Genomic DNA, 13,913 nt, shown 5'->3' on the forward strand with positions numbered 1-13,913 from the left:
GGAGTTATAAGCGTTATTAACAAGCCCTGGCTCAGGAGCCAGACACTTCATGAACTGCCAGCTGTGTGACTCTAGGCAGTGTATCTGACCCCTCAAGGCTTCAGTAAAAGGGTGGAAAAAATGCCAATAAAGCTGTCACGTAGATTAAATGAGGTGTCAAACGTACCACATTTTGCCTGTTCCTGGCACACGGTTAGTGCTCAGTTTGCACTAGCAGTATGCGTTAGCAATATTATAATCATTCTAATTATATGTCCATTTTGGCCGTACTTCTTCCCCTAGTTCAAATCCTATTGCTGTGCTCAGAGCGAAAAAGTTGAAAGGGCATGAAGATCTCAGTCAATGGTCCCTCACCCTACTAATGCTGCCCAGACCTCCTTCCTTGTGGAGAGAGAAATTACATAGAAACAAAACTTTGAAACCCCTGTTTTCATTCTAGGTAACAGATATGACATCTTTGTATTATGTACAGAAAGTGAATCCGAGGCATAGAGCTTCAAAAATGACATTGTTTAGAAAAGTCTCTGAAGGTCTATATTCCTATCTTTGAAAAACTTAATTCCTTTACTCTAAAAGGGGGGCGGGGTCAGGAAAAACAACACCCTAGACTGTTCAGCTTCCTCTTGGTCATCTCCGGTGTTTCTCCCTGGGAGGGACAGGTCACCCTGCAGTTCTGGGTGTGGGCCCGCTGATAATTGTGTCTGTGGGAGGTGGGGGTAGATGGCAACATCTGCTTTCCAACCAGGGTCCAGGTGAGCGGATGGACCAATTGAAAAACCATTAAGGAGACTTTCAAAACCACCACCCCACTTTCCAGAGACGCGTGGATGGGCCTCCCCATGCACCCAGACTTGTTGTTCTGCGTTCTTGCATTCCTGGACGTGCACACAGCATTCCAAGGAGTGTCAGGGGAGAGGACCCATCCTGGGAGCTGATATTCCATCTGTGCAACCTTGAATCTGTGTCAGTCCCAGTTCTTTGCGTCTTCAAGGGCAGAGTCCCTGAGCAGAATACGACACGGTTGTGCTATTTTGCACGTTTGTGACTGTGGACTGAATTCAGTGAGGCCCTTTCCTTGCTAGCATGGGGGCAGGGTGTACTTGCTGCCCAAGAGTGAGGTGGACACAGGGGCAAGAGCCAGGGGGCCCACACCTTGAAGCCACCAAGGCGGCAGGAGTTGGTCAGCCTCGGGCCAAGTGCTCAAAACAAAGCCACCCTTCCTCCCAGGCTTTGACTTTGGAAGCACCCAGTGGAGAGACAAGGGCTGGTGGGGTGCACGCATACCTGCCGGCTTGGAGGCCAGGGGCGAGGGTGGGAACCGGGTAGAGTTGGTGGAGGAGAGCCGGGGCCGGCGTCTTCGGAAGAAGCTCCTCAGCAGCCCACACTTGAGAGATTCCACCAGAGTGGTCTTCCCAGACCCCGAGTGGCCGAATAGCTTTAGCTTGATTCTTGGCTGCAGGTTCTGTGTGGGTCGCAGTTGCTGGATGAAGAGTCCTCGGTGTGTGTCCTGCATAGAGATGAAACAGGCCCTTAGTCAGGGAGAAGAGCAGGCCCTGAGCAAAACACACATGCTGATTCCCACGGTTCAAGAACCCAGCTGCTTGGGACTTCCCTGGGGGTCCAATGGTTAGGACTCCGTGCCCAGGTTCGATCCCTGGTTAGAGGAACTAAGATCCTGCAAGCTGCGCAGTGAGGGCAGAAGATAAACAAAAACATAAAACAGCCCCCAAAACAAACAAAAGACCCCCAGTGCATCCTTCTGGTCTGTGAGTTTTCTTTGCCTTTAAAAAAAAAAATGGAGGTAAAAGTAACCTTATTATAACATTAGTTTCAAATCAATGTAAATGATTTGATGTTTGTATCTATTGTGAAATGATCATCGTGGTAAGTCTAGTTAACATCCCTCACTACCCACAGTAAAAATATTTTTTTGTGATGCGAATATTAAAGATCTATTTTCATCAACTTTCGAATGTGCTGTAGAGTATTATTAACTCTAGTCAATAGCTGTGCATTATAGCCCCAAGGTTTATTTAATTTCTAACTGGAAGTCTGTACTTCAGGAGGTCTGCAATTTCTACTCACGTGGTAGATACCTCTTGTTCTGTCCCCATGGCATTAAAATTTTTTAAATATAAAACAGACATAACATAGGCTCCCCAGGTGGCCCTAGTGGTAAAGAACCTGCTGCCAATGTGGGAGACATAAGAGATGCAGGTCTGAACCCTGGGTGGGGAAGATGCACTGGAGAAGGACATGGCAACTCACTCAGTACTCTTGCCTGGGGAATCCCAGGGGCAGAGAAGCCTGGCGGGCTACAGTCCATCGGGTCACAAAGAGTCGGACACGACTGAAGTGACTTAGCATGCATGCAGACATAACATACAATTCACCATTTTAACCATTTTAAAACAGACCTTTCAGCCGTTTTTACTACATGTACAACTAACTATCACTGCTATTTGGTCCCAAAGCACTTCCACCTGCCCCACAAGGAAACTCTGTACCTATTGGTGGTTACTTCCCAGCCCTCCCTCTGCCCTGCCACTAGCAACCACCGATGTGCTCTGTCTCAGTGGATTTGCCCACTCCCATTGCATTTGGATGCACGATGAACTAGGTAGAACAATTTCTGGGAAGCAGTCTAGACTGGCCTGGGCGCCTGCCCCTTCTGTGTGGAAGAGTCCTGCTCCTTGACGACATTCTGAAGGTACAAGATGATGAGAAGAAGGGTGTCTCAAGGTACAAAGTTAAATGCTGGGGAAGGGCCTGCAGGACATGATAACATTTCTGCCGTCTTCTTTCTCAGCCCTACAGGGAGAAGCAGAAGTCTCCCCAGCCCTGGATGATGCACAGATTCATCAACAAACATTCGTGGAGGACCTCCTGTGTGCCAGCCCCAGATCTGCAGCTTTGAGGAGAGACAGACACAAGAACAATGTGCTATTAAATATAACATGGGTGCTTTTGAAGAGATGGTGCTGGCGAGGAGCTCCGTGCCCCCGGAGAACCCACCTCAAGGGCTACATGGTGGAATGCTGGTCATGTCATGCTAGCTCCATCCTGGCCTCATGCACCCTCTTGGCTCTCAGCTCCCAGCTGTGTAATAACAGCCTCTGGCTTGCAGCCTGAGGACGAGTCCTTCTCCCCTACCCACGATGACTCCCTGTGCTTTAGCCTGTTAACTCCTTGCACCCTAGGAGACCTATCTTGCTGTGACCTCTCCCAGAAGTTTCCTCATGGGCAGGCTCCAGCCCACACGTGGTTCTCCATCGTGACCCCACTGGACTGGAGGGTAATCATGTGATACTTTTCCCCTCTAAAACAGAGGCCAACTTGAGGGCAGGATGGTATCCCCAGCACCCGGCTCACCTAGGATGGCCAGTAAAGGGATGCTACATAAATGAGGTACTCAGGGTGACCCACGCAGGAGTGCCTCAGAGCTAAGGGTCTGCCTTTTTCTTTCAGTGCGATCTCAGGCCTGGCTGGGCCCCTGCTTCCAGACCTAAATCCTAGGAGGTGCTGATTTAATGCTCATCTCCTCCTCCTGAGCCATTGTTACATTTTCCACCAACAACCCAGGATGGGAGCCCTAGGGCACGCTCATGCCCTAGTAGCAAACTCACAACTCTCCTGCGTTCCTTCCTCCGTTTCCTCCTGGTAAACTCCGACTCATCTTTCTCGACAAGGGGAGCACCACCCAGGAGCTGGCATTTTGAAAATGGAAGGTGGCAGTTTTAGTTCCCAGCACTGGGGGCCTGCTGCTGGCGGGTGGTGGGTAGGTGGGTGCTGGGCTCCTGACAAGTGCACACAGTGTTCTGAATGGGACGAATTCTCCCGAGTCTGCTTGACTTCTGAGTGTCTGCTAAGCATTTATATAAGAGAAAGACCTTGTTTGTGATCATCTGAACTTAGGACTTAACTGCATTTTAATATGACCCAGAGGGTTTTGAGAGGGTATGGCTTAATACATACTGACTTTCCCAAGAGTGCACCAATTGTATATGTTGGTGGAATTATACACACATCCTTTCCCGCTTAATCTTTTAGAAGCTCTGATCCCCACTTGTAAAATGTCAGCCTGTGGCTGCTGTTTTGAGTTGCTGTCCCTCCAACATCCATGGCATCTGTAGGTGTTACATTCGGGGATTCTGTGGATGGGCCCAAGCATCTGTCAAGTTAACAATGTCTCTTCATCGCCTGTGCTCTGCAATTACATACTGAAACACATTTTATTATGTCACATATATATTACTTTGATGTCTTTGTTATATTACAGTTAGGGCATTCTGTTGATCTTTTAAAATTACCTCAGTAGGTACACTGTTACCTTTGAGTTTTATTTCAGGAGAGTGACGGCAGCATCACAAAATGTACATTATAAAGCAGGGGTCCCCAACCCCCCACCAGCCCTTGGTCTGTTAGGACACAGGAAGCACAGCAGGAGGTGAGCAGCAAAGCTCCATCCACTGTTCCCCAGGGTTCGAATTACTGCCCAAACCACTCCCCTATCCAAAAGGTTGGGCACCATTGTTAGAAAGTATTGGTTCTCCTAGGGTTGGAAACCACACTTTGGACAGTGATCTGTAGAACATGGGGTTGTCCTTGTTGGGTTTCTTCTTTTAACCTCAAATCTCAGCAGGTACTGAGACAAAACGCTGCACTGGGTGGAAAGGGCTGGAGTATCTTGCCAGCACTTCCCCTGAATTATGACCCAGGTCAGCACAGGAGTTGAAAAGTTCTATTCTGAGGCAGTTACTCATTGGGGTGTTGCTGATCAGGCAAGAAGAAATGGGGCACTGGCTTCTCCCTGATGCCATTTACTGTGGCAGATGAGCCCATGACCCCTGAAGCCAATCTACCTCCTTTCATCACAATTGAATCTTCAAACTAGCCCTTCTATCTTCAAGTCGTGGGTGCCGCATGCTAAGTTGCTTCAGTTGTGTTGACTCTTTGCAACCCCACAAACTGTAGCCCCCAGGCTCCTCTGTCTATGGGATTCTCCAGGCAAGAATACTGGAGTGGGTTGCCATGCCCTCCTCCAGGGGATCTTCCCAACCCAGGGATCGAACCCACGTGTCTTATGTCTCCTGCACTGGCAGGGGGTGCTTTACCACTAGTGCCACCCACTGCACAGTGAGTGTCTGAATTGGGAGTAGCTCCCTCCTTTAGGAGTATCTCATGAATAAATAAAAAAGTTCTCCACCTAGTCCATGACACATGGCTAACTAACACGGACAGATTCTTTGCGTGAAGCCGGGATGTGCTTCTCCTGAGATGCGGCAAAGGCAGAAAACCTGCTTCTGGCTTTAGTCCCATCACTGAACCTGGGGGCATTACCCATAGCATTGCTCTATTCTGTCTGTTCCGTGTCCTCTGATCCTAACACTCTGAGGCTGGGCCAACACATCTGTCCTGTGTGAAGAAGGAGTGAGGGCACCTCTGTTCCCTCGCATGAGTCCCGCAGGTCTGAGCCCAAGTCTGAACAGACTGCAGTAACACTCGGACACAGGTGTTATCCCATTGCTTCCAGCGGCTGCTCTGAACCAACGTGGGCTTGTCCCATGCCACTGATAGAGGGTGTGTCTTGGCCTTGCTCAGTGCTGCCTGGGCTGAGAGCCCTCTGCTCCTTCCAGTTCCACTCAGGACAATGGTGGGCTAGCAGTGGCTGGTGGTCTGTCTGCCTGCTCCCCAAGTCAGCCCCAGAAATGGAGGAAAGCGGGAAGAGGGGCTGGTGATGGTGGGCTGTGTCGGGCTGGGTAGTCCAGGATGAACAAGAATCCTGCAAGGTCAAGTTTAGAGGAAATCCCCCACCCTTGACATCTGAGCAAACTCTTCATGCCCAACCTTGATATCTGAGCACCTGCCCTGCCTTTAGCAATAATCCTGATGAGTATTATAATCTTTAAAACTTCCTATGTTTCTGTTGCCTCAACGTCCCCACAAATAGAGGATGTGAGTGCCAGCCCAGGTATACCAGTGTGTAAGTGGGCTCAGCCACAGGTTCCCCTTCCTACTTTCCCACTGTGACCCCTGACACTCAAATGCCCCAGTGACACGCCCTGCACCTTTCCATGTGTACCCACCCTGACCCCAGTAAAGCACTTGCCCCAGGGGCTCTCTGCTTCTCCCTGCTGAACTGAGTCTGAGTTCCATGACCCAACCCTAATCCCTCTCTCTCTGGGACCAATGATATACACACTGCATTTCCCCTGAACCTCCCTTCCGTCTCCTCTTGTGGCCTCAGCTGGCTGACCATCTCATGAAAGAATCCAAAGCATGGGTTTCTAGCAAGAAACCCCTTAGCCTTTGGGTTTTGTCTTAGTGATTTTCCATCCATGAACCCCACCTAATTCCTTGGTTATAAATCCCCGCTTGTCCTTGTTGAAGTTGGGATTGAGCTGATCTCTTTCCTCTGCTCCGCACCCACTGCAGTACCCCCAAATAGTCAATCCTACTGTCTTCAAAAAGGGTCCCAAACTATTCTTTCATGAACACGCCTAGGAGTTGTGACAGATGCATTTCCTGTCTGCAACAGTAACTTCCAGGTTTGTATCTTCCAGCTTATGTTGTGCTTTCACTCACATTCCTCATTAAACCTCAAAGAAACCTTTGTGGTTACTGTGGTCGTTCTCCCTTTCAAGTGGGGAAACCAAGGCTCAGAGAGGTCAAGGCCCTTTCTTGACCAAGGCGAAGACAGAACTAGGTTTCCTTTCTACCACTGCTGTCACTGAAAGGGAGGTGATGGGTTTCTAGAAGGGGAGTGGGGAGCAGGGAGGAGTAAACAAGGATTTACAAAGTTGAGAACAGAAACTGAAAGCTGGGTTGTGCTTCAGCTATTAATCCTAGGACTATGAATATCCAACAAGGGCCATTTCCAGTTCGTTTCACTAAGAAAACACTTCCCAGTTAGTGCAGAGTCCTGATTTAAAGTAAGGCTTATAAGTCATTGCTATGAAAAGGCTCTGTAGGATGAGAGTGCACCCCGCCTCCCCACTCTGGATTTGCACAGACAAAGAGTACACTCGGGCACCTCATTTTTCCTAAGCAAATGAGTTGGACTGCTGGCCTGTGTTAACAGGCTCCATGTCCTTGGGGAGCTCCAGGGGAGTACCTTTTTTTTTTAACTTTTTATTATTTTTTACTTTACAATATTGTATTGGTTTTGCCATACAACAACATGCATCCGGCACAGGTGTACAAGTGTTCCCCATCCTGAACCCTGCTCCCATCTCCCTCCCCATACCATCCCTCTAGGTCATCCCAGTGCACCAGCCCCAAGCTTTTTAATCAGAAATACAGATTGAACCTTCTTCTGCAGGGACTGCGTTCATGTCAGAATCCATCACTAGCTCTCATGGTGTTTCCCAAATATAACAATCCTCAAGAAATCTTGTTTTGTCCAAGAAAATACTGCTTCATGGGACTGACAGCTCAGCTTTTACAGTGTCCTCGATTCTGGGACGATCATACAAACACACACACTTTCTCACCTTTCAAGTGGAGATGAATGGCAGGCAGGTGAGAAAAATATTTCAATGGCCAAAGAAAGGGGTCTAGGGGTTGCAAGCCATCCCACATTCCTACTCTCTGCCCAGGGCCTTCACACATCTCCCTGTCCTCCCTTCCCCTGCAGTCAGGACCTGCTGGCCTGGACTGGGAGCGACTCTCACCCTTTACTTTGCCCTGGGGAAGATGGGCTGGGAAACTGCTAAAGGCAAGGACAAGCAGAATATACTCCAGTCTTCAGTCCAAGGAAATCTAACCTTGTCCTCAAGGAGGGCCCCTCCCCACTGGCACTCACTAAGAACCATGAAGAATCTGAACACAGAATTTGAGACAGCCCTCTGAGACAGAGGTGTGGTACTGGAGAAGATTCTTGAGAGTCCCTTGGACAGCAAGGATATCAAACCAGTCAGCCTTAAAGGAAATCAATCCTGAATATTCACTGGAAGGACCAATACTGAAGCTTCAGTATTTTGGCCACCTGATGTGAAGAGCCAACTCATTAGAAAAGACCCTGATATTGGGAAAGATTGAAGGCAGGAGGAGAAGGGGGTGACAGAGGATGAGATGGTTGGATGGCACCATCGACTCAATGGACATGAGTGTGAGGCAACTCCAGGAGACAGTGAAGGATAGGGAAGCCTGGTGTGCTGCAGTCCAAGGGGCACAAAGAGTCGTGAAGACACTGAGTGACTGAACAACTCTGCAACAACAAGTTTCTGACATCTCTTTCCTCCTGGTGGGTGGTGCACTTCCACTTTTCACCATTAGATGTCGCAGCAGGGACGAGTGGCATGCTCAGATTAGCGTCTGTCCCCAAGAAGGCAGCTTCCAGCAGCAGCCTTAGTGTGTGTGCCCTCTCTGGTTTTGATGCAGAGAGGGGGAAAAGAGAGGTACAGAGTGTGCTCCTGGTTAGCTCGAGAATGTGGAAGAATGTTGATTTCTTAACAGAAGCTCCAAGATGCCCCAGCGCCCAGTCTGCTCAGGCCCTCAATGGCTGTACCAGGATAGTGTGAGCAGGGACACTGCCCAGAGGAGAGGAGGGTCAGGACTTCTGGGTTCCCTAAGTCTTGACTCATGCCTCAAAATATTCTTGTGCATCCCATCCCCCTCGACCCCACAGGCTGGTGGATGTGGCTGGGGCATGGCAAGGCCTCGCGTGCGGGCTGGGAAGATGGGAGGGGAAGCAGCAGGGACCCTGAGGAACCAGACCTCTAAACCGGAACTCAGGCTTCCAGGTGGTCACAAAGGTGCATTTGTGTAATGGGAGGCCAGAGTTTCCCTGTTAGCTTTAACCACATACTTCAAATATTTACACAGGAAAGCGAGCTCTCATTTGTATTCCTGCCTCAAGCTCACAAAGTAACTGAGCCTGAACAGCACCAGTCCAAGCAGCCGTCCCATCTCGCCTGGCTGCCAAGACCACCTTCTGTCTGGTTTCTGGGTGTGAGCAGTCAGAGGGAAATCCCAAGACAGGAGGAGAAGGGGTTGACAGAGGACGAGATGGTTGGATGGCATCACCGACTCAATGGACATGAGTTTGAGCAAACTCTGGGAGATGGTGAAGGACAGGGAAGCCTGGCGTGCTGCAGTCCATGGGCTGGCAAACAGTCGGACACGACTGAGTGACTGAACAACAACTTACTTAACACACTTGGCCCCGTACCCGATCGCCTTTTCAAGCCAGGCCTATCTTTCTGCTCACCGTAGGCACTGTCCTCTGCCCCAACAATCACACTCAAACTCTGCTGCTACCCCCATAGCTCCCTCCTTTTTGATCTATTTCTAACTCTTTACCTTCTCAGGCCCGTTCCACTCACTGCTCCCTCTGTCTTCTCCCAGCCCTTCTTCTGGCTGGTTCCTGTAAAGAACCTGGTGGTCTCTGTTGTGACTGCCATATATGGATCTAGAAACCTGCCATAGACAGGAGTAAACAGAGGGGTATAGCTGTTTCAATAAAACTTTATTTATAAAAGCAGGTGAGGGGCCGGTTTTGGCTCTATGGTCCTAGTTTGCCACCCTCTGACCTATCTCACATTTTCTTGTTTGTTTATTGACTGGTCTTGCCTCTTTCCTTTACTTGGTCTCTCATAGTTCTTTCCTATGGTAGACCCTTTGATTATCTTTTAAATGAGCATTATTTGGTAACCGCATTGCTTTTTGAAGCCCTGGTGAACTCTGGGGTGAAATGAAAACATCTCCTGCCATATTAATAAACAAGAAATGTCACAGCCATCAGCGATTTCTGGCCTCCAAATGTGAATGAGTGCAGACGCTGCCACCTCCAAGGGTGACTGCTGAGGAGCTGGGAATGCAAGAGGCGATGTGAACTAAGGAACAGGGTTGGCCCCAGAAAGCTGAGATGCATTTGAAAGGAAGGAACTCAGTGAGCCCAGAGGCTTGCATCTCCCCATACATAGAATGCTAAATTCCTTCGTTTGATATCCCATCTTTGATGTTCAAAATGCCTGCTCCCTTTGTTACAAAATTGTATATAGCCTGACTTCCCCTCCTGCCTCCTTGGAGCAGTTTTCTCAGAGCTACTGAGATGCTGTCTCCCTGCCTCAGAGTCCTAAATATTCCCACCAAATAAAATAACTCTACTTTCACATTCTGACTATATTTTTTAGTCGACAGGGCTTTCTAATTTCCTTTCTTCCATTACCTTCTACCCCCTGGCAATTCAGCTTTCACTTTCTCATCGGCAAAAGTGACTAAACAGCAAGGTTGATGGGAGATCGAGAGCCATCTCCCGCCTGGGAAAGAGAGATAAGAGAATGGAGAGGTGACGTGGCTCTCTGCACGTGGCAGGATGCAATTAGACCCACAGGATGGGAGCAGCAACTCTTAATTATGCAAATGCAGTTTACTTGTGGTGAATTCTAAATTTTGGGCAAGCTCCCAACTTTGTCCTATTTTTTCAAACTATTCCTGGGCATCTTTCTTCACCATCTAGTCTCAGACTTAGGAAAAGCAACTACTTTTAATATCAGTTTACAGAAAAGCTGATTAGAAGGACAATCAAACAAAATAAAAATAAGCTGACTCCTCAACCCCCTTAAAACTAGTGTTTTAAAATCAGGAAAGAATAGACCTTGTTATGATAGTAAAAATGGATGCCAGTACAAAATCTAAGCGCTACCCCCTTCCCCGCCTGTTATAACAAGCTCCCCTTTTTCTAGGAGCAGAACTGGTTTGGTTAAGTGAGCAGAGTTCTTGAGCAGGTTTGGAGGGCTGAAGGGGGCTTTGTTTAGCAGTGGGGGTGAACACAGGGGACAGAAGAGGGTGCAGCTCCTTATAAGAAAGTGATACCTACCATGCATGGTGGAGCTAAGGGGGCCCCCAGAGGCCCCTAAAACAATGGTGTGCTGGGAAACCAGCTCACTGCAGGGGATGGCGGGGGGAGCAGGCTGGGGTTTCGGGCAAAAGGTAAAGCCTGACCAGTGTTTGCTGATTCCTGTGGTGTAAATACCACTACCACAGCTGATTTCAGCCCCGAATGTGACGGCACGGAACACGCAGTTGGGGAGAGATGTGTATGGTGGGCTCTCCCAGACATTACCATGGGCTCCCACATGCCACCACCCCATCATCTCCTGTTGAACTGGGTCAGAGAGGAAGATGCGCTGTGTTCTTCCTTCCCTCACAAGCCCCAGCTCGGCTGCCCTCTCCCCTACCTGCCCAGATGCGGATGCGCTGGCTGCAGGTCTCACCTCCCACGGTCAGCCCCCTGCTTTAGGGATGTCATCTCCTCTCACTCTCCTCCAGCCCACCCTCCACTGCCCTATGCAGCTCAACAAGATGACTTTGGTTCTTTTTTCAGAAGAGAAAGCACCATGGCTTACCCCTAACAGATGTTTAAGAACACGTTCCTAGGCTTGACAACTGATGAGAGGTGAAAACACAGGGAGCATTTCTGTCGCTAATTTGGCCCTGAAAAACCAAACGGCTGAGCAAGGCACCTTATGGCCAACCCCTGCTGCTCCAGACACAGACTCCACCCAGTGACTGTGCTTAGGATGCACGTGGAGTGGGTGAGCAGAGGCTGGCACCACGCCTGGGGGTGTCAGGAAAGGAACAGAGGCAGTCTTTTGGTTTCCACAATGAATGTGGGAGGGGGTGCTTGACATTAGATCCTTGGGGGTCCTTGCATCCTGCAAGGACAGGAAGTTCCACCCACCCCCAAATTCTGACAGCACCCTGGTAAGAAACACTGCAGCCTGGAACAGAAAATGACACTGAAAGGAAAGGTGATAAAATGCCCCTCAGTGTAAATTACCTTCTTCCATTCCCCTCACCCACTGTACAGGGCTGTGGGCAGTCTCTTCCTGCAGATGACCCATTGCAGGTTACCACTGCAAACAAATCACCTTTCTTGGCTTTCTCTGCAGGTAGAGCCTGCTCCTTAAGGCAACCGCCCACGAGTCCTCTGCGATGCATTTTCCAGACACACTGGGACATCATGATCATTTTCAATAACCAGGTTCCAGTACTGGGTGTCCCGAAATCCCAAGCAGTTATTTATTTTGGGATTTACATTTTTTTTTTTTTTTTTAAAGATAGAGAATGGTTAGAAATGTTTGGCAGTCAACTCCTCCCTTTCTGGCTAAGGGGAAAGCTGAGGTCTAGAGTCATTTGAAGGCATGACTAAAGCAAATGATTACGTGGATCTTGTCGAACATGAAGTTGGGGAGACTCCGCTGAAGGGCACAGGGCTCTGCATTATCTCGAGGGAAGTGACCCATGTCTGCCACCAAGCGGGTGACCCCACTGGAGGGAAGGACCATCCTGGGCTGTTGGAGAATTGAGTCTGAAGGAGTCCTGAACCCCTGATCGAGCCCCGAAAGCAGGCATTTCTGTTTTGGTCTGGGTCTCTGCTCTGTAATTAGCATGTTGCTTAACCTAGTGGAGACCGGGTTTCCTGCGGGAACATCCGCAACTCAGGGATGTAAAATTACAGGGCTGCCACACACACTGAGCGTCAATGGTGGCTGTTACTAAAAACGACTCTCAAACGTACCCTGCCAGAGCTGCCACTGCTGCCACCCCAACATCTGCTCCTGCGGGCTGGGTCACAAGAGGTGGCCCCAAGGAAACCTCCATAGTTCCCCCGGACCTGGAGGGTGGTCTGCAGGATGCGAACTAGGATGCCGACTGTGCCAAACTCACAGTGCTCAGGGTGTGCAAGGCACTGCTCTAAGGACATCGTTTACACCACCCGCCTGACCCTTACCACCATCCTGTGAGTAGCACTGTACTCATCCCATTTAACAAACAGGGAAACTAAGGCCCAGCCTGTTAAGCAGATTGGTAGTTCACCCAGCATGAAGGTGTGGCAGAGCAGGGACTCCTGAGTCTGTGCTCTCAGCCTTTACCCTATATTTTGCCTCTCAAAGCAAAGACGAGAGGGGAATCTCCCAGTAGATTCTGGGCTCCAAGAGGGATGATGTACTATATTCACAGGCATCGTAATGACTTTCTTCATCTCCTTACAAAAATCATAGGATAATGGTAAAAGACTAAACGCTGTAATATTCCTTCTCCCACCCCTCTTGAAAAAATCTAGACATCAAAAAGCAAAAGTACGAATTAATGGAAGGAAAGAAAAAAAAAAAAAGGGAAAGCCCCAAACTGGGACTGTACAAGAACCCACGCCACACAGAGTTCAAAATTCCAGTCTGGGGACAGCCACCCTTCCTTGAGCTGCATGTGGCTTCACTTACTATTTATATTCCTAATTATAAAAGTGGTTGAAGCACAGCAAGAAATACAGGAATCAGATAACGTGAGAAAGTGCTTTGAGCCCCACTCATCCAATCCACCCAACCTTGGCTATCTTGTAGAGTGCTCTCCTTCCTGTCTTTTTTAATGGCATTTGTCTGCTGTTTCTGACCTGCTGGAATGGACATCTGGGCTTGGGCTTGTATCTAGCATAGCAATGTTTTTAAATAAAAGTATCTTCCTAAGGGGTAGATGGGCACTAAAACAGCACAGTCCAAGGAAAAGCCTTGTCCCTTGGCCAGAAGAGGGTGTTTCCTGGGGTGACTATTAGGCCATGGAAGATCATGGCTTGCAGCTGATTGTTGCTTTAAGATGAGCAGGCTATACCTTTCCCTGGAGCACTGCTGTGGAACAAGCGTTTCTGAGATGATGAACCGCACTTCAAGCCAAGAAAGTATGAGGCAACAGTACTGTCCAGAGTGCTACACTTGTGAGAGGGGCTCCCGTGCACCAACTGAGCCCGCAAAACACCGGCAAGGACGACGCTGGGCTCAGAGAAGGACGATGGTGCCAGCGGAGGCAGGCAGGTTAAAATCCCGCTTTGTGGAATTTGGGAAACCTAAGAATACCTGATTCAGCATGTTTATATACCTGCTAAGGTGTTGAGCCTAATAAAATGTTTCTTC

At 49.1% G+C, this 13,913-nt stretch overlaps 1 protein-coding gene across 7 annotated transcripts in view; it reads right to left on the minus strand.

The window, feature by feature from the left end:
- DAPK1 (death-associated protein kinase 1) overlaps positions 1–13,913 on the minus strand; it is a 212,614-nt gene that overhangs the window by 18,228 nt on the left and 180,473 nt on the right. For all 7 annotated transcript variants that reach the window (XM_010836052.1, XM_010836049.1, XM_010836047.1 and 4 more), the window contains exon 20: positions 1,285–1,507. In XM_010836052.1, coding sequence (XP_010834354.1) covers positions 1,285–1,507 — 223 coding nt within the window. The remainder of the gene's footprint in view (positions 1–1,284; positions 1,508–13,913) is intronic.

Source organism: Bison bison, unplaced genomic scaffold (genome assembly GCF_000754665.1).
Source record: "Bison bison bison isolate TAMUID 2011002044 unplaced genomic scaffold, Bison_UMD1.0 scf7180017864057, whole genome shotgun sequence".
Lineage (NCBI taxonomy): Eukaryota > Metazoa > Chordata > Mammalia > Artiodactyla > Bovidae > Bison > Bison bison.